The sequence below is a fragment of the Varroa jacobsoni genome, unplaced genomic scaffold (assembly GCF_002532875.2).
Source record: "Varroa jacobsoni isolate VJ856 unplaced genomic scaffold, vjacob_1.0 contig01664, whole genome shotgun sequence".
NCBI classification, from domain to species: Eukaryota; Metazoa; Arthropoda; class Arachnida; order Mesostigmata; family Varroidae; genus Varroa; species Varroa jacobsoni.
Genome location: NW_019214673.1, coordinates 49,462 through 71,336, shown reverse-complemented (window position 1 = coordinate 71,336; position 21,875 = coordinate 49,462). Strand labels below are relative to the sequence as shown.

The window sequence follows — 21,875 nt, the reverse complement described above, 5'->3', positions numbered from 1 at the left end:
ATAAATGCGTGGACGTTATAACGTATTTAACCCGTATTTTTCCATTTTTTATGTGTTCACTACCTTCCATTGTTACCAACACATCGATCATCCGTCCGGTTAGACTAAAATGCATATGAGAACCAAATACTGCCACGAATGGATGTCTGTTTGATTGCAAACAGAATCACCGATGTATAGTAATAATAAGTGCGAGCAACCAGTAAACTCTAACCGCTGCTGACAGTCTGGGACAGTTAGAAAGGCCGCTAAAAGCAGAAAATATGCTTTAGCAACCCATTTTCCACAAATTGAACAAACTTGTAGAAGTAATCTGAGCACTGTATTTTGATTCGCAATTATTTTAAAAACATATAGGTCATCATTACATACATATTAAACATATATTACATCATATAAGCGAAATCGGTCACTAATGGCCAAATGATTGTAACTTTTGATCGACTGCGTCCTGTTACATCTCCGACTATACGCCGGACCCTCTGGGAAGCATAAAGGAGCGATATGTTATGGTCAGTGCGCAGCCAGCAGAGCTAAATGAAAGGTGAACGTTACCTCTTGATACGTGTTTCGTAATATTTCGTGTATCGGTTCAGGACGTTTTCGTGTTCTGCACAAAACGATGCGTCGTAGCTGGAATTGAGTTGATTTTCACAACGGGATGCTGATGGTAAGCAGCGCTCCTAATCAATATGTTTTGTTCTGTACTCGTATAGTCGCCCTTTTAGTACCTAGCGCATTTATGTATATATATATGTATAAATGTCACTCTAAATAGGCTGCGCTCTAATGCAAAACTGAGTCTTCTTTTTGTTGTCAGATGTCAAATGTTCCCAACGATGCTTCTACCCCTTAAGCTGTCGATCGTCTCCCGGATTATTGGCTTGTACATTTACGGACGTGGGGGCCTCTCTATTCGCTGAAAGCCATTGCTTCGAAACGTCAATCAACGGAATCGAAACGCGCTAGTTGACTCCCTAACTCACGCCTGTTGACCAATCGTGCGTAGCGTACGTAGGTTATTGGTTTTCGTTTTTCGACATTGTTACAACTGCGTGACGATAAATGGCCGCCATTACTTTGTCTGTCGATGAACCGTCTTCGCTTTGTCCAAAGCTGGATTCACTTTTTGCTCGCGTCGACAAACAGACAGGCAGGCAGGTCGTGTGCTCCATGCCGGGAGCCTACCATTTGACGAAGTGCTTAACGCCGATATTGGACGTGGAACTGGCAACCTAACAGTCATTGCTATAATTTCAGAACCGTTACGGCGAATCCGGCTCACATCGATGATTATTCATCGACGCCGAAACCGTTCGACTTCGGTTTAACTGTTTCGATAGGGCTTCAGAGAGGTTCATTATCGTGAAGTCCGAATTTCTAGCCAATAAATGACAAACAGTCTTACCGTCTATCAACGGCTATCTAACACTAATAGGTTTTTTTTCCGAGATTATTGATTACAGCGACTGTAGTTTTTGGCCGTCCCGCACGCTCATTACTAACTAAGCGAACACGGCGACGTTCGGATTCAACTACTCAAAATTCTAAAATGACCGTTCAGTAAACAGAGTCTAGCATTCCCGCAGGCAGATCGTGTTTCGTATACGAAAATTCAATAGCTGCGCGATATCCACCATTTTATATTTCTATAGGAACACTGCATAGCGATTAAATACGTTTGACGAGTACAGCCATCTTAATGTTGAAACTGAAAACTTTCCTGGCTACCGCTTATGTAAGAGCGATGTGAAAGGGGGTGCACTGGATACTCTTAACGGATTCGCCCGTTAGGCACTTGTTCCATTTTCACCATTGATACTCAAAGCGTGGCCTGAAATCGAATTCGAACGGCAGGTTTTTTCACACTGTCCGGAAGGAAGACAGCGATCACTTATAATTGCAATTCTATTGTATGAACGACCGCGTCACACCAATTTCCGAGTAGAACTTGTAGCTAGAAAAGCTGTTGGCAGTACCCGTAGGAGAAACCGTGCGGGGTCCGAGTGACATTTTTGCAATGCGGTAGTTTCAAATCAAACGACGCTTCGTTTTTCTTACACAAGTAGTATGAAAATGTCGGATACTATATCTACCTGAATGCCAGGATGAAGCTAACTTCGAAAAAAAAAAACAAGTGAAAGTCCACAAAACATATTGTTTCAAAGCGGTTAGCTTCGCTTAAAAACTCACCAATCCCTGACTATCGAACGAAAGCGTTGTATTATAGACTATAATCGTTGACACTTTTGTTGCATTTATACTTTGTCATGTGTTTTACTCACGTTTGTTCAAAGATAGAAAGAAAAAGTATTGCCTGAAGGATTACCTTTTAAGGAGAGCGTAAAGCTCCGGTTAGAAATTTACCGAGCTACACAGTTCCCCAAACACCCTATGGATGCTTTGGTTTGATGTATGGCATACATCTCATACTCATATTTTGTTACTTGAGTTTCGATTGTTAATCGGCCATCGGGCCACCAGGTGTCATCGGGAACACCTCCCTCAATATAGGGGTTGACAGATCGTTGTAGGTAGAATAAGGGCCCTTAAATTCAGCTGTAGCAACAGTTTTTCGATACTATTTTTGATCCTCCGACAAACCCTAGCTTGCTAACATATAGTAGCGAAAGCTTACGTACCTTCTGCTAGGACATACAACTGTTGATTTAATTACCCAGTTATATATACAATTGTAGGACTGGCACCCTTACAGATAAAAATGCATGGACTCAGGCCTCCTTTTTTAAGGCACTGAACTATTACCCGACGTGTTCACATTAGCTAAAAATGTTACATTTGCCTTTAAATGAATACATACATTTAAAACCTCTATCATTTATCGTCTAGATACTTCCGGAAACATTTTGTGTTAGCTATATTTCCTTGTATAATTATGATGCGCGTGGCGCTCGTGGGAGATAATCTGTCCACAACACCTATATTAAAGATACTAACCTAATTAACCATTTCTTTATGGTAGCCGTGTTGAAACATAGAGTGATCATTTCGTCAGTCGCCTCAGGAAGTCAAAGCAATACAATTCTGCTGCCCACTTTACTCACAGAAAGACAAAGTTTTTTTTTCACTAGCAAGAGCGATGGGTTTGTTTTCTGGGGTAATTTATTTTCACGCGAACCAACAGACCTTTGGTAGGTTATCTTCTACTTTACTAATAACAATTACTTTACTATCATTATTATGCGCAATGGCACCGATAATATCGATGGCCTATCTCAAAATTGCTCATATGCTGTTCATTTTCATTAGCTAAATATATATCGGAGCACGATTTATCGTGGTAGATTTGGCTCGCGAGCGTAACCCTATTGACGAAATATGACTTTTTTTCTAACTGTCACTCGTTCCGTAACGCTTTATGGCGAGCTGACCCTAGAATTGCTGACAGATCTATATAGCGATCAAAGGCGAACCCCATCCCCCCTAGCCCCAAGAGTCACTCTTAACGTAAGCAAAAGCATCTGCTAGCAACTCTGCATTATCCTAATTGATGAAAGGGCAAGCTCTTGGAGGATTTCAGCAACAGACGAATCGAACAGCGAAGAAATTATCGCAAGCAGGAACTCGACCTACGGTTAATCGGGTCAGTGTGCGCGTCTGTACCATAGTTTAGCGTTGTTGTACGAGATTTTCTTACTTGGCCATGGTTAGTGCTTACTTAATTGCTCATTAATTCGATTGATCCGTAGCTTTTAGCTATTTTTCAGTCACAACGATCGAAATTAAACATTTTCTGTTAATGAATCAGAAATACCCTCGTAACGATATGTTTTCTAACACGAATAATAGGTAAGTGCGGGTAAGTTTTGTCGGCTGAAGATAACTCGACTCGTATGGATGCGGGTCGTTAGTATTTATGTCGAGTCGTGACGCTATGTACTCCATAGTACAAAAGCACATATATCATTTGAAAGAAAAACTGTTTATCCACTACAGAAACAAAAAAAAAATGAATGAGGTTGAGAATGATTATTTTTTGGTGCTTCCACTATCGGAAATATTCAGCTGGTCAAAGACCTTATTTGCCCCACGTTAAATACAAGCAAGCAAGCAAGCAGAAGCTGTGCCTGGTATTGTTGTCAACACTGAGCGCATACGAAAAATTTCAAACACTTCTATGAACCTCGTAGAGGGGGACCTGAACAGCATGATCGATGGTCACGATTGTAGAAAATGCTTATGGTTAGGGAACTATATAACTTAAAGATCGTAGCACTATAAACCTATTTTAACAATTTCTATAGTACGAACTGATGGCGAGGTGTAGCTTATTTCTATCTATTAGCGTCTTATTTACTGGCATATCGGTACTACATGGATAGAGACTTGAAGTCGGATAGTGCTTTCAATTAGCGCTACAGAATCGGTCTTTAGCATGAAACAGAACGGGTCTCTATGCCTTATTTCAAATGCAGGACACTTCACTTGTTTCCAAGGCTGATAGGTCGATACGTCGCCACTGCACAACCAGGAAAGCTTACACTACCTATATAAACTTAAAGCTAGCTCTTGTGTCTATAGATAGTTAACGATAGGAAATAGTTATAGATAGAAAAATATCTTCCGGAATATAATGAAACAAACGATCTTTACTCCATATGTCGTAGGGCAGCTTGCATTTAATGTACAGCCACCGCGTAATGAGTCAACAATGTTTATATTGATTCCTTTTATCCTTTCCTCCTTCCTGCGCCGAACAAACACGCTGACAACAATTGTACGAAACTTCTGACTAGATCACTGCTTGATTCTCCGTCATCCGCGAAATGATTTCCTATCAAAGTAAGGCCATTGCGTACTTTTCTGTTTAGGTACCCGGCTAACCGTGAATTAGCCTGTAGCTAGGTAAGAGTTGATTAAATTAATCAAATATTAGTGGCTTTATTTGTGTACAAAGGGTATCGTACTGTACAGGATATCCGACCCGTATTTTTTGTATTTGAACTTTTTTGATCATTGCTGCACAGAAAACATCTGGTACAGGTAATTAAATCGAAGCTAGGACTCGCGAAGCTCATCCTGGGAAAAATCCTTCGCCTTCTCGAAGATTCGAACAAAACAGTCAAATCGATTCGCAAAACGATGTTATTGCTTGGCCGTTTCAATTTGGAAGAATGGCGGGCATGGTCATTACGAAGACTGATCCTTAAGCATAACTCTGTTATTTGAATCGGGGCATCTTTAAGATTTTATGCGCATAATAATATAGTCACATTTTAATATCGTTATGGGCAAATCGATTCAATGGAAACTGTAAAACGAAACGCACGTGTCACAAGCAGCTGTCTTCTCGTCCGAACGAGATATAAAAATATCCTGGTACATCTTATAGAGCGAACCGCGGGTGGCCAACGCCGTCGACACCGTCGGTGACGAGCCAGACCGATGCAGAAATCAACGGCTGTGCGACCGAAACATTAAGAAAGAGCTGTAACCTTCCCAAAAGTTGATCACCCAAGTGATGTGTAGGGTGATGGCGTAGGAATTGCACCCCTTCTCCGTTTGATCGTTCTCAGTGCTTTCCACGCAATCTGATTACTTCGATCCCAGCTTCTACAGCTGCCATTTTTACAGACGAAAATTTCTTTCGATTAATCCAGAACGCTTTTCGCACGTACGTGTCACGCCAGAACGTTTGACCTTACAGTCTAACTCATTTTATGCTAGCACAGCAATGCATTAAGATTCATGGAATCCCTTCATGTATTCAAAGTTTCATTCCCGAAGTTCGTTCGCGTTTAACGTACGAGTGTAATATCATTTTTTTTTTTTATATTCTGTCATATATATACCTGTACCTCGTCTTCCAAGGCGTACTACTAATATTTCGGTACCGTGGAAGGATAACCTAGGGTTTTGCCCTTGCTTGCAATCTGAGCGTTTGTTAACCATTCATCTATTTTCTCTTGTATCTATATAGAACAGTAATTGTACCAAAATTCAGATTCAGTATGTCAAACACGATCTACCTTGCAGCTTTAGGATTCCTTGCACTTGCGAGCCAATTTGTCTGTCGTAACAGGTAATTCAATTATCGCTGACTCCTGAGGATAAGTTGGAAGGCAAGGATATCTAGTAAGGATAGTAAGGCAAGGATAGCTATTTGTACTCACAGTATAAATGCAATGCAAATTATCTGGAGTGAGGCGAATGTTTTTGTACAATCACCCACATGTTATTTTTCGTTATAGGAGAAACAGCGTACGGCAGTTCCTCAGTGTCATCTGTGCGCCTTGCGTAGGCACTGACTGGCCTATGACTAATGGAAACCTCTCAAACGTTGAAATTCATTGAAACAAACAAATCATAGTAGTAGTTGTGCCGATTTATTAAATATTGATTGTAGTGTGATATGCCCTTAGGAGTGAGATATAAATATAGTGCGAGTGTTTACATAGATTCGCACAGTCTCCCCCGCTAAAACAATGAAAGGATTTTAGTTGACACTTTATCCATTAGGAAATGTAGGCTGGTTAGGGATTTTTAAAAACAGACTTCTCCTTTTTTTTAGAGTGGAGTTAGAAGATCCTGTTCTGTTGGCATATCGGTTTGCCAACGAGGCCAACGAAACGAGGATCAGCAGTGAAGCTTTAGGACAGTATTTCTTTATTCTCTAACAATAGCCGAAATAATTAGTAATCATGTGACAACTAATTTTCTTATGTCTAATTACATATTTCCACCATTGTTAACTAGTGAATTACAACTATTATTATCTCTGCTGATGTGGATCTTTCGGCCCCAATGCGATATGAGCGTATTAAAGAATTTCTTTATCAAACGATATTCATCATCTCGAAGATAGTAAGACGGTGGGTCAATGAGATAAGGTCACGACGAATTCTTTTCTGACATATGGTCATAATTCAAACTATTTTATCGGCGATACTCTATATTTTAGCACCTCTTGCTTGGACATCATAAACTGTCCAACAGTTTTTAATTAATACGTATTATTACTAAGCGATATTCGATATAGGAAGTGATGTTAAAGGAAGCTACTAATAATCAAGCGGCATAGCTTCATCTACGAGTTCCCATGATGAACTGGCACCGGGTCTATGAGGTACATCTAAATAAAGCAGATATTTGAATGAGGCCTTCCGCATACGACGAAGAGGATCCGTCAAAGGACCCGGTTTACTCAAGGCAACAGGCGGCGGTGACCAGTCACAAATCGAAGAAGCATCTCTATGAATACACGAATAATCTTTACATAGATGTTGTAAGTTAAGCGATACTGGGACGCCTACACTTGCTGGAGCGTAGCTCAAATGAATCGCTTAGAAAATATTTAGCAAACATCAATGTCGGCCTGACAGTAAACCGAAAGCATGAAAAGTGCATAGGGCTGAAGGAAAATTTCATTAGTTCTCGGCTTCTTTACTTTCGAACGATGCAATATCAGAAGACGAGCTAATTTACAATCCAAATACACAAACAATATAGAACAACGCTATTTCTTAGAGTTTTTTTTTTCAAAAAGAAAAAAAAACAAGTGAATCTTCTTTTTGGCCTGTACTAATCATTTTCAAAGCTCTTGCGGGTCTTAGCTATGGAAAGTTGTGTACCAAGTAGATTCAAGGCGTTTCCCACAAAACAAATCGCGCTCCCGAGCTAGGCTCAACAGCTTCCAAGCTGGTAGTGTTTTGTGTTTCATCGTTTTATACATATGACAAACACATTTACAAGCCAACTAGAGTCAAATGGGTCTTGCTCCTGTCATATGTATTGATCTATAATGAACTTGTAGAAATCTGAAGCAATTCATGCATGCTATTACGGCAGGACAATTGCTTTACTTCTATCGTGAGCCAACGTCACGTCTCTTGGGTACGTCTAGTGAGAGTTTTGACGCAGAGGAGAATATGAACTTAGAAGTTACAGAGTACGGTACATCGTATTTGTTTCGAAACTGGGAAAGGCTCGCATCGGTTTGTGATCATGCGCAAACTCATTCCGACTATTCGCTCTGTCTAATTTGAAGGATAGTTTTATATTTGAGCTAGGATCAGCCGATCTCAGTGAGGAAAAGCTTTACCTTGAAATAGTCCAGGTGTCTCTGTGCGATGCAACGACCACAAATATCTTGTGTACAATGAAAATTCCTGAGATGACATATAGAAGCCTTTAGGAATCGCTTTCCAATGCCTGGAGAATTAATTTAATGGATTCCAATATTTCAAAATACTATAGCAGCTAGTCGTTTCAGGGTTTGGTCATCGTTAACTCGACTGAAGTACTAGTAGGTTATGGTATTTGTTGCCCGTCGCCTATCAGCATCATATGTACAGACTGGGACAAGAAAGTTTTGCAAAGGAAGATTATTCATGTCTTGAAATACTTTGTCTATCTTAGTAGAATGTGCGTCGTTTGCTTAAAGGAAGAATGTAACATTCCATCCGCACTGGAGTCAATAGCCTACGTACGCTTAAAGACAAACTTTGATAAAATGGCCAGCTTGGATAGGATGCGAGTATATTGTTAGTGTCAGCAATCCCAAATGCGACGCACCAACGAGCATCCCCTACTGTGCCCCAGTCTAAAGGGACCGTGAAAACATAGGGCGGTATAGTTGGACGAAGAAACACTTGTAATCTTTTCACTGTAGAATTTTTTCTAAAAAGTAAATCGGCCTAAAAATCGCAGAACATAAAAAAAACGACTGCAGGCTATTTCGGCCTTTATAATCGAGATCACTATGATGGATTTGATTATGCCCTCGAAGTTTCATTGCGTAACCTCGAAGATCATATATGTGAAGTTGAGATTCGATCTTGGTCAACGATCAATAGATATCATAATATGAATATAGTATATATAATAAAATATTTCTAAAGTAGCGAGAGATGTGCACACGCATGTTCGTTTCGTTGAGTAAGTGCATTGACCACTACGACGTAGAACAGATTGTAGAGAGAGACGATAGGTCAATAAATATCTACCCCTTGCCATAAATATGGCTGATAAAGAATACCTCAATGCCCTGCCATTCAAACAGGAAAACTTCCGAAACAGACCTGCAGGCCACTGCAAGGATAGTAAACATTCCTTAGAGAACGGTGTTCCAACCAGATGTGATGCCGACGGTCTTAGAACATTTGTTCCTAGTTGTTGTTGCTAGTTAGTGAAGACCAACAGGATCCGTTGGTCTTCACTAACTAGCTTTTTTGGCCCATTGATAGAGCCTATTCACTAACAGGACACAGGAGGAGGATTCAGCCATTTCTGCTTTAACCAAGCTATAGCGCGTTGAGCTCCGCAGAAACAGAGTCCTCTCCTGACCGTAGCTACCACAATGTAAGATAGCCCCAATCCGGTCTCTCGGTGTCATCAAAACGGAACGCTCTATGAGCAGCCTCATCCGCTTGTTCATTTAACGCCAAGAGCCCACAGAAGAATGTGCGACGTACGACAACTCGCCGATCTTAGCGAGAATTTAACCTTTTAGTGATCATGTACGAAGAATCATGCTATAGAGGAACATCCGTACAATCTGGCCATCCCGAATGAATGAAAGGCCTGCAATCTTGTAGCCGGGAACGCAACCGCGAGTCTAACGGCGAGACTACAGGGGAAGGCATATTTTAGATTTGGGTGGATATATGATCTAGAAGAGAATGCGTTAAAAGCAATGAAGATGTAGGAGCTACCTACGGAAGATTTCATTTTTTCCTCACGAATGACCGAGCATTGATTGTTTGGCGCACATAAACAAGACTTAGTCAAAGAAGTATGTGATCAATCGACCCAGTACCTTCCGCGTGGGCTCGACAATGCCGGGAGTAGGGTTCTAAATCCCCAGAAGTGCACAAAGCCTTGCGACTCTAAAACCAAATCTGATGGATATTCTTGTGACAATGTTGTTTGTACATAGGTATTTGCTGTTCTGTATCCACCTCGTCATCGTGGCACATTTTAATAGCCATAACGTATTCCTTTATAATCGTTACCAAATCTACAGATCAATTTTCCTTAAGGAAGTGATCGTACGATCTCATATTCTGTTAGTACATGAAACTCGGGACGCCTGGTTTCGGTGCAAAAAGATAAACAGGTTTCCAGAGGATATTCTTTATGATATAACTGTAATAACGTATATAATGGTTTGCTGATGCCATACATGACTCAGGTCGTTTGATAACGCGCTTAGCTACTGAAATACAACCAATATGAGTGGCTGTATCGTTCTGTCAATAGCTGAACAGCATAGCCATTTAGGGCTACTGCATATACGTTGCTTACGTAAATTCGAGAAAAAAATTGAGTCCTACATCTGATGCAACATGAATTATAGGGGTATTTCTCCATCGTATTTTTCATCACTCTCACGTTTGCGTTTTCTATGGCTGTACACTACCCATAAGATATACGCCGTGAAGGCATGATTTGGGCCCACTGTGTTTTATGCGTGAATTCGCTATGAGCTCGCTGGAATGATCTTGTGTACGGATCTGAAGAAAAAGCTTTTCTTCGGGGAAGACAACTGTCGGCATCAAAAACGACGCCGATTATCCGGATTACGCCCCGAAAAATTGTTTTTCGTTTCGGTCTCGTCAGGGAAATTTGAGGTTGATTCCTTACAGAAATCCCGTTTCACTTCCTGCTTCTGCAAACGCATAATTAATGGGCGTGGTCATATCACGTGGTTTATTATAATTGTATAACTAATATATTATATTACATTATATATAATAATTATATATACTACATATAATTATTGTAATCATTTTGTAGTTTTTGAAAAGTTCATCGATCCGTTACGAAAAACGCTCTAATCATGGAACGCGTACATTATACCTATGTGTACAACACAAAGGATATTATCGTTTAAAGGATAATGTTTCGAGCAAGTTTTACTGTGTACGTTACAGAGTATCATCTGCTTATTATCATCGATTCCGTGACACCAAACGACGGCTACAGATAAAGAGTGTTAGCGTTTTTGTATAGCTTGTTATAGCATTCTCATTTTTTTTTTTGCTGAATTTTTATCTCCAAATAAACTAAGATTGTTTTCTGGGTGAGACAAAAAAAAAATAGCTTCGTGCAAATTGAGCACATGAGGTTGTATTGAAAACCTCAATAGCCTGTTTTGAGCTTTTTTTGACAGACGGTTTCGTTTGAAATAGCTATTTCCGATTAAAACAATCTTCCCTCTTTACCGACATAATTTCGATTTTAAACGATCGACAGTGATGGAAAGCTGGCCTTAATTTGAAAGACAAGAATTAGTTTTTTGTCATTTTAGATTAAAACACAAGTACTTCCGATTTGTTTTAAACTTTCCTTTTACCTCTTCACTATATCTGTACACTATAATCTCTGTCAGGTGTAAGCTCATCGTAATTTGACGGTGCGGCGAATGGCAACTTATGTTGAGTAAAGTCATGGGCTCCTGGTCTAGAAATGCGTTTTCGACGGCTGCCCTATTTTACTTTAGGCCGTGTCCAGTGAAGGCTCTATAAGTGATACAAATTAGTTTACGAGGTTCGGGATGGTATCTTGCAACTGACCCAGTCAGCCATCTGAGGTAAATGAGGACCGATTCGTCAAGGTAGTCGTAAAAAAAAGACACCACAGTACCAGGCCGCACATGGAAAGGGTTGCCGGCCTGCAAGGGCTTGAGGACGGGTTGTTTTGCATTTATATCAGGTCTCACTTCGAGGGTTTATCATCTTTACCGATAGCTATTGAATGAGACTAGTACCCGTACATTTGACTATTAAGAGGCTCCTAAAACCTGGTTGAACGAGTTATTTAACGCTAGATCGGAATAGATTTTTAAATGGATAAATTGGTTGCAATCAAAGTTACTCGTACCAGAACGATGGCTATTAGCAAGTCACTCTTCGTTCAAATCCCACCGCTTGGCTAGGACAGTGCACACTTTAAATGCAAAAAACCTTAATTAGTAATATTTACTTTTCGGTGTATTATATCAATAGTTCAGAGACGCGCCGATCATTGAGGTGCATACTTAAACCGAAATAGAAATTCCAAATATACCGAATTTAGTTTAGTTCTAAGATGGATGTATACAAAGAACATGCCCTCACCGCTTGCGACTACCCGCTAATTAAGCGGACAATGAAACTCGTCTGTATACGTTCGTAGAGCTGTGTTGTCTATATTGTACTTCGGTATGTTTTTATGATGCACAGGTGTTAATGACACCAGTGATTTGCGTCATGACTGAAACAGGAACGCTGTATTACATAAATATACCTGTTTCGTCTACTTTCTAAAAGCAAAGCTACTAAAGCCGTTCAATAGTTAGTTGAGGCAAATCGACCCACTTTCTCCTGTCCTATTGGTCAGTGAAACACTCGTTAGTATTTGCAGGAGTTTACTGCAGGAATTTATTTATCGGCTATTTTATAGCGTTTTTCTTTTTGGCAACCACGGTATTTATACATGTGCATCTATTTTTCAAGCGGGTTGCGGGTTTAGGCGGCAGCGTCGGGAACCAAGAAAAATAACAGGATCTCCGGTGCCAATCTAGCTACGCAGTATAACAATATTACGTCTAGAAGAAAAGTCAGAACTACAGAATAGTGATAACGCCGCTCATAGAACCTTTTTATTTAGATTTTTGACTATTTTTAGATAATTGTATAGCTTAATTATGACATTGTCGTAGCGAGACCGTGACATCGCAAGGACCGCAAAGGATAATACTGTATCATAGACCAGGTATACAGGTGACTAGGATGGTGCAGCCGTAGGCACTCGGGGTGGCCTAAATTTAAAAGCGACACATTTTGTAAACAGTTAGGCTAGGTATATAAACAAGCATTGGGATTGCCATCGTTACAGAAGAGTATTATTCGGTTTGGAACAGCTGCACAAATACTGATTTGTCCAATGGATCAAAGACATTCAGCAGAACGATGAGTATACGAGTAGTTTTTATGTTGCCATGTGATCGGCCAAATCAATATGAGATTAAATTCTGCCATAGCTGAAACGTGCCGTATTCGGTTGACTTTTCGGTGTTATTACGTATGAACGTAATTTATTCGTGCATCAGATTATCAAAATCAAGCAAACTCCGTATAGCAATAAATATACATACGCTTGCGATATACTCGACTCTATCGATTCAAGTAAGTAAGACACACATATAGTAAAAATAATAGAAATAAATTAATGAACTAGTGCTAACCATAGTTTATGAAGATCGCTGAATTAATCAAAAAGTTTAACAGTGAAAGGTGGTTGATCAGATAGTAGCTATCTTTAGTGAAATTGGGTCTAAAAAGGGTTTACACCAGCTAGACTTAAACCCAAACGAGAAAAATCAAAAGGGATCGATTCCATAAACATGTATAATCATATGGGGAAATGAACATGTAATGAAATAATGCAATGTTATAATATATTAGACTATTAGAAGCGAAATTAAATAATTTTTGAACTAGTTGGGCCAGAGTGGTGATTTTAATATGTGTTAGAGGTACTCTTTTTGATTTTTTGAGATTCTGGACCATCATTTTCATATACATTTTCTCTATTTACAGCTTCTCAAAGTAAATCGATAGTGGGTATGCTCGCCCACCAGTGGCCCTTCTTTAAGCGTGGAAATCCCTGTAACACACAACAGAATAAACAAATTGAAGCCAACGTGTTTATTTTCGGTATCTCTTTGCTTAATTTAGTGAGTAGTTGAAGCAGAGTCATGAGGTTCAGTGTAATCATCAAGTAACCAGACCAGGCGTTTTCGATCGCTATGCCAACGGTCCATAACTCCCTTGAGAAACTGGAGGTAAAAGGCTGCATTTATTGCTTTATTTTCGGCGATTATATCGTAGTAGCAGATGCCCCTCATATAAATTATAGGTATAATTATCAGCTTCTAAATCCTCTCGATCGATTGCCACTGAACTCTATCTTTCACCAGCCGGACGCCATTCTCCTGCTCTAAATATCGGCTAAATCGGTAAAAATTAAACCATGCCTCGTCTATGACAATCCTATGCATCAGGCGGACCCTCGTCGAACAAAATTCTACAAATTGCATGTTGAACACGTCTTATGAATTTTAACTGGCTTGAAATCAATTCACGGTCTCCCATTTTTTGCTAATTTTTCGCATTTTTAGTCTTTGGCCGACAGAGCCTTTAGACGCCAAGCTTTGCCTTCGCGAACAATCTCGTCGATTACAACAACGCGTTTTTGTGTCTTGCGTCTCGACATCTGGTCGCCTCTTCACTGGCCTTCCACACTCCAGCCTTCGTTCTTAAAATATTTGCACCGGTCACGCACTGTGCTTTTGCTTAAGGCATCCTTGTTTAATGCCTTCATTAAATTTCGATGACTGAAATATTGATCACTTGAATTTCGTCTGCTAACAGCGCGTAGTTTGAAAGTTACTCCAAGTTTATTGGATTTAGTTGTTACACTCTAATAATGGAATTGGATAAGGAATTCACTCTAACATAGCAACGTCTAGAACGAGCATTGTTAATAGGATGCTGTTACAATATACGTTACAATGTACGCCTATGACTTCGAGTTCATGAAAGCAACACCAACTCTTAATAAAGAGGGATCGAAATTTATATGGAAAACCTTTTGAGGAAGTAACTATTGAAAGGATTAGAAACATTTTTAGGATCTTGAAAAAAAATTGTTGACAAATATTTATTGACATTTTTGCATTCTGTAAATTATTTTTGTTGAAAAGGTAGACAGCACAAGTTTTGCGCTTAAGGAAATTCAACTTAGCTATCCAGACGGGCAAAAAGGAGACATTACTCAGGCAGCATAAATGTGCATATCACGAAAGCAATCGGTGAATGGGCACGAGCTCCGTGCTGCCGACTTGAATAAGCCGAAATCGTGCTTATTGTTAGTGTAACCACGTGCTGATTCAAATCCCTTTTACCATATGTACTGCATGATAACCGTATCACATAATAACTGTAACATGATAACTGCAACAACTATCAAATGTGCCCAGGCACGTGCTGATACCTCTTCAATTCTAGCTTAAGGCATTATCGGTCTGTGTGTACGTATGGATGACCCGTGACCAGACACACGGAAAAACCACAGCGCTTTGAATAGTCATATTATAAATATATTGGCCTACTGGGAACTTTATTCCTAAAACAATTTCAAGCGATAAAGGCTATACAGACAGTTACACGTATGAAAAAATATCAAGTTGGTTGAAGGAAAAGCAAGGGAACTGCTTGAAATACCATTTTTGGTAGTGAGCGTTCCTGATGAGATGGACATTTCAGTGGAATATTTTAATATGTGATTGCCGCCTTATTCGATGGAACCTATGCAGCGGGGAAAATGCCATAGATAAATGTTCTTATTGTGATGACATTCGTTCAGACGATTATGCATCCATATATCCGGCATATTCATTCGTAGTTATAGAACTAAAAAAAGATTTCTCTGCAAATGTTTTTCTATATTAATTCACTGTCTACATTGAATTGCGCAGTAGCTAGCTTAGCCAGCCGATTCAAATTTACGCGCCGACAAGAACGAGTGTGGAGTATTTGGACGTCTTATTGCGAACCTAGATGGGCTAAGCGTATCTGTGGCGTTCCCGTGATCTTTTTTTTGCTGCCATCTCTAACCATAGAATAGCGCAATCATAAACGAGCATCACAAACCGCAGAGACTCAGAGTGACGCCATTAACAAAAGCAGCAACAACACACACGATAACAGTGGAAGCATACGATGCAAAGGCATTTTCACACTTTAGAAAGATGCCATTATCGTCCCCCAAGGAAAGAGCACATACGGGACCGGGTGTTGCCCTATAATTACAACAACGTTCCCCACAGAGCAGGCTGTTCCGCGTCTTAAGGCCTCGTCGTAAGAGTAATGAAGGTGCTACCCAATGCATTGCTGTGATACTGGGAGGCGTCATCAGGAGAGCCATATTAGCATGGCAACTGTGGGCAGCGTTCGACTGGAGCGAATTCTCGTACCAGATCCTCAATCCAGCCGCGCCATTCGGCCACGAGTTCCGGCTTGAAAAGCCTGTTTGGCTGCCAGCGGGCATCTGCAGGGGCGGTAGGTCGAGGGGTTTTAGCAGGCTTTTCGAAACTCGCAGCAAACCGGGACACGAAGGTAGGGTGACGAAAAGCGGACTCCATTGCTCGCCAGCGGCCCGAGCAGTTTTAGAAGGCACGAAATGAAAAGGACAAGCAGCAATATCATCAATGATAGTTACAAATGGAAGATTGCGAGAGGGGACACTTGAAGAGGTCGTGCAAACATACTACTCGGTTCCGTCCGGATGACAGGCCGCAAATCTGCAGGTTTTGGGTATGCGGAACGAAAACGAATACTAAGCATTGTATACGCCTTGTGGGCACCCTTTTTTATTCAGCCGGCCAGAACTAGCGGTCAACATAAAACGCAATGGGGCTACTTGTGCTGCTGCAGTACTAGTGGTTTTTGTTGTTATCGTTCGTTGTTACCATCGCTCACGTCATCATTTTGTCCGGGATGACGAGGGAAGATCCGTCAAAGTAACTGCGCCACGACATCCAAACCCGAGAGCGATGCTATGCAGTGCCCGATACCCTCGAAGTCCACAACGGCAGCGACATTAACGAAGACGGTAACCTCTGTTCCCTCGTTTCTCGCTCCGTCGTTTAAGCGAAGCAAAAGCTAGACTAAGTAAATCATGTTGCGGCCGCACCACAGTACAGCCGATGATTGACGCTGCAACATTAAATGCACAATAGATTTCCATAGTTTTGGTTTTGCTAATGCACCTTAATAGCGCAAACAAATGGAATACGCTCAATCGCATTTTTAAGAAAGGGAACACCAGAGTTTTTAAAAAAATAAGCAGAACTAGAATTCGGAGAAACCCAATCGATGAATGTTCCGTGACACGTCACTCCTCGCAACAAAAGGTTCGACTTTAACCTTGTACTATATCGCCACCACACGATAACCTCATAAACATGATGCAATTGAATTTGTACTTGACCAACGAGAAATTCATTCAAATGAAAAACGACATTCTGCTCCTAGACTTATATATATGGCATATTGAGCGTGCACAGTGTGCTTAAGGTAAGAAAAGAGGTAATCTTACAGGGTAAAAGTATTCGTTATTGTCAAAGCAACATCTGAATCAGCATAGCTTATGTCATTCTCTGCTGCCGATATATGATTTCTACAATAAAGATATTTGACCAAAGTGACCAACCCAAACATGTTCTGATTCGGGAACCGTTCTACTATCGGAAGTGTTCTTTGCATAATTAGCTTACTAGAGGTACGCTTCACTGAAGTAATGTTAACAAAGGCTTCCTATTCCGCAGATAGGAATTTTGGGAAAAAGTGCCTAAAAGTGATGCTTGGCCCATATTTCCTTCTATCTAAATAGTAACGTATCGGTCTATCGCTCTGTTTCGTAAACATGTAATGAAAAATGTTATTTATACTCAAAGAAGCTTCCAGCAAGCGCCGTTCATCTGTATCCCAACGAAAATTGAACTTCAACGCATCAACAACGGCTCATCGTAACGTGATTTAACGTGGCTACATTCTATTAGTTATTTCCTGTGAATTCTAAAAAAAACTGCTTACACCAGCAACTGCATCGAGGGCGGTTTAGCGTAAAAGGCTACCGTAACAGGCCATTTGTGGCGATGAACTTTTCTCAGTAGCTGATCAATTGCCATAATTATACTCAATATATATTATCTAAAATACGACAGTAAGCTGTCTAGCAACACTTCTACGAATGGGACTTGATTGTTTTATGGATCGCGGTAGGTGTTTTCTTTATATACGGGCAATGCTTAGCCTGCACGATTTACCTGCCTATGAGCGCATGTTGATCATGCAAACTAGCCATTTGTATGAAGTAATTATCGTATGTAATTATCTATTACGATATACCAGATTTTTTTAATCCTTATGCTAAAACTATATTGGTTTTCTTAGTTTCCGCAATGTCTTTGCATTTCGGAGAAAATGTTAGTTTGGTATTAATATATGTCTCAGGTTAACTGAAGATCCTAACGCGTTTTGTGACTCAATCTATCTTGTCAGTCCGTCCAATAGCAATGTCTAACATCTTCCTTTTCCAGTAATTGTCAACCTAGAGGTGTGCTATTACACCATGCATTCTATTACCATTTCACCATGCACAAATCATGGTAAAGTAATAATATGTAACCTGTGTTTTACCATCGTAACACTTGTGTCACAGTAATTAAGTTGAAAAAAAATTAGGAAAGTTACCACGTAAAGACCATTTACATACCTTTAAAATAATCAAATCTCTAAAGAGAGCCGATATGGTTATTTTTCTTCAAAAATTGCAGAGTTATTGCATTATTACATAAACAATATTACCTTGTTCTAATACTAAACGAATAGCTAAACGAAGAAGTCAGCCACATTGACGAAATACACATTGTTCGATTGATTTATTTACAAAATAGTTACGACTTTTTGTTAACTATTACCTTTCCTTTTTCCACTTGTGTTTCTGTACAAACAGGTTTGGTATAGTTATTTTGTGATACTTACAGAGATACTTCGTTAAAGACGTTTGTATAGTTTCATGTATGTCTGACTGAAGTGCATGCGTAGCATTATGGCTGTGAGTTCAATTGATGAGTGTTAACTATCCGCGTGCTGAAATCTATATATCGTTGCGGATTTTACAAATCTGCTGTATTGTGTCGTAAGTGTTTTGTATGGGTGAATATTTTCTTCTGCATTTTCCTAACCTAGATCTGTTCTACCTCAAACGTTCGAAGTCGTTTCCCCCATCGCTTGCTTGATTTTTGTTGTTTTGTTGATTTTTCAGCACACGGTTCTCCTTGAAGATGCAGTCAGGAAGTCTGAATAGTCCACGCTTTGTCCCTAAAGATAATTGTCATTCATACACATATTACGCCATCAAGACTACTGCTAGAACAGTTGTTGTACATTCGCAGATACAACGCTGTAGCGAGTGAGTCCAAAACCGATCCATAAACCTCCCCAAGTCTCAACTTAACGCAATTAGTTTTTAATATCAGTTTCGCTACAACCAGCTTTTGTGCAAACGTACGCGCACACACGGACAAACATATTCACATGCAAAAATCTTTCTTAGATAAATCTTTTTCGATCTCTTTCTTTTATATTCTAACGGACCGGCATCAGTGGGTCTTTGAGTGAGCCACCAATATTCAGTCCGAATACGTGTGTTTATTTACAGTATGTCGTTTTGTTTGTTATTACTGTTTATGTCATTGTCACGCGCCACGTTCCGTAGCTAATGCTCACACTATGACCTTGTAGAAAAGGGTGTACCTAAATTTCTGTCTACATCTATTCTTCGCATTGAGAGCTAGCTCGCTGTGATTTACACCTCTTCTCTCTCGCCGCAGCGGCAACGAGCAACGTAGCTTCATAGCTAGACTGGGCCGTTTATGCTTTCTAGGGAGATCTATTCACCGGTCGTCCTGATGGGTTGCCCTAGAAAGGTGCTTGTTTCCCGATGTCAGTTGAAGTCTTCAAAAAAGGGAACGAATGAATTTTATCGTTTGTCGAAATCGCCCAGCTACTGGGTTCGTGGATCAGAATCGCCATATATCGGCAGCAGTGGAGTGATAGCCAGATTTGCCCACTGCTAGAGAAAACTTATCCCCAGAGCAGATATTGAGAGCTTCAGGAAAGTTAGCGTGACATTTGCTACTGTTTAATAAATGGTTGACGGAGTATTAACAATATCCGCTTGCGCCCGCAGTAATACCATGTAACTAATATGCGAAACTGTTTTTTCCAGCAGGTGGTATGACCACGAAGATGCCGGTCTCGTTAGCGAAAAAAAATAGATATAGTGAGCGCAATAGCAGTTTTTGTTGGCGTCGTCGCACTCGCTTTGTTGATCGAGGCCACCTTTGATGGCTATTACCGCTGCAGCAGTCACGTATTTTCTTGTTTTTGCTGTTATCTCTACGGGGTTGCTACGGGCGTGGCTGACGAAAACGCTATCGCAATTGTAAGATTTCACGTCAGTCGAAGGTGTAGTGGTAGTAACTTTACTCGCTAGAAGCAACTGTGAGGTCCATTGTCACAATAAATTGTTGCGGCCTGTTGTCATTAGAGGTTGTTGTACACCTTGTTGTCGAACGATACACTGAGTTGTTGTTTTTATTGTCTTTACAACACTATTGTCACCTCCGCTCATGCGTAGGAAGTACACCTCTCCATAAACCGGTGCACCTACGTCTGTTTCAAGAGAGGCTGTTGTCGATGTCGTACCCGTTTCCATGGCCTGCTGATCCTGTTGACTTCCAACAGAGCTCTTATTAACGAGCGAACGACTGCCCGAATAAATCTGATCAAGTGGACCACCACACAGCGTTAGGGTCTGAGAAGGTCGCAAAGCAACGCTAACCTCAGCGCCGAATAGTGCCAACTGCTGACTGTGACGGTGAATCTGTTGTGGGTCGGCAAGACCAACGAGTTCCGTTGTTGCGTGGTGTGAAACGTCGAAGTTAAATTTATTCGAGCCGGTTTTGTGATCGACTGAACTGTCGTCGTCCCCGATGAGGTCTTTGCCTCTAGTGCTTCTAGCGAATGTTCCTAGTTTTGAACGCTGTCGTCCACGGCATTGTCCCGAACTGCATCTGCGAAGGCGTCATTTGAGCGCCGTAGCCAACATTGCTGAGAGGCACATCACCAGTATGAGGTCGTGCGTTGAAAGACCTGGCGCCGAGGACTCTGAAACGCATACAAACAGCGGAATCACAGCGACAGTGCGGAGTGGTAGTCGAACGAATCCGCGTGCCCCATCGTCATCGGTACCACATGGGAAAAAAGAAAGAAAAAAAAACAGTGAATGAGACAAAACGGCTAAGCATGCAACTCCACACAGCCGTTACTCACAGACATGAACGAACAAGCTGTGAAATAAATGAGGTGGGCAGTGAAGGAAATAGCCTTACCCTCATAGTGACATACCACTATGTCATTTACTATTTTCTTTCCCAACACACCCGCACACCCTTTTCTACAGCAGGCGCACTCATCTCGAGACTAACGCCATCATTAGCGATTTGCCGGGCATCAGGATCTACGATTTCCTATGATGCTCAAGAGCCAACGACAATGACAACGATTACCGCGACCTTTCGTGGCCACAGGCGACTTTGCCATTATCATAGATCCCGTTTTTCATCCAGGGAAGCTAACACAGGCGCCTGTGATTCGTTTGTTTACGACTTTTCTCCACCAATGCCACCGTCAAACCACTCACCGTTTGCGATTTTCGCTTTCGGACAGCGAAATAGACCTACAACCAAACGGCCAGGACTCTCTCAGTCCACTAGCCAAACCTCGCCAACCATTCGTTTGTCGGTTTATTTGTAACGTCGTTCGTTTCTCCCTCTCCTCTGGCCTGTTTGGGCCTCTGTGACGATTTACTAGGTCGATGATACTTACCAATCGAAGCAAGCGGGGCTGTATAGGGGTTCGTCTGTATCGCAAGCCGGACTGTTCTCTGTGAACGGACGTTAGTGTCCGCATTTACCGAGTAAATCAGCAGCACGAGCTGGTCAGCCGAACCAAAACTGCGTGATGCGATGATAAACTGCGGACTGCCTGAGCTGACGTTTAATAAGAGACTCATATCATCACCAGTATAGACTTCCATCACGTAAAGGTTCGGTGCTTGTGGTGTTCGTGGCAAGCGGCATTGAACGACGAGCCGATCAAAATACATCACCTCGTCGTGACTCGAAACGGTACAGTCGCGTAGCTCACCGTCGTATAGATCATAACCTATAACGAGGCATGAGAAACATGGCTGTACATCAGATATTAATCGCAACAAGAATGGTATACAGTGACGTA

The 21,875-nt window shown here is 41.0% G+C and overlaps 1 protein-coding gene across 2 annotated transcripts in view; it reads right to left on the bottom strand.

The window, feature by feature from the left end:
* Positions 1-18,423: 18,423 nt before the first annotated feature.
* Positions 18,424-21,875, bottom strand: part of LOC111272141 (hemicentin-1) — a 44,864-nt gene continuing 41,412 nt past the window's right edge. For both annotated transcript variants that reach the window (XM_086973172.1, XM_086973173.1), the window contains 2 exons: positions 21,465-21,803; positions 18,424-20,744 (listed from right to left, as the gene is read on the bottom strand). In XM_086973172.1, the coding sequence (XP_086829298.1) occupies positions 20,662-20,744; positions 21,465-21,803 (422 nt within the window). In that variant the 3' untranslated portion in view covers positions 18,424-20,661. The remainder of the gene's footprint in view (positions 20,745-21,464; positions 21,804-21,875) is intronic.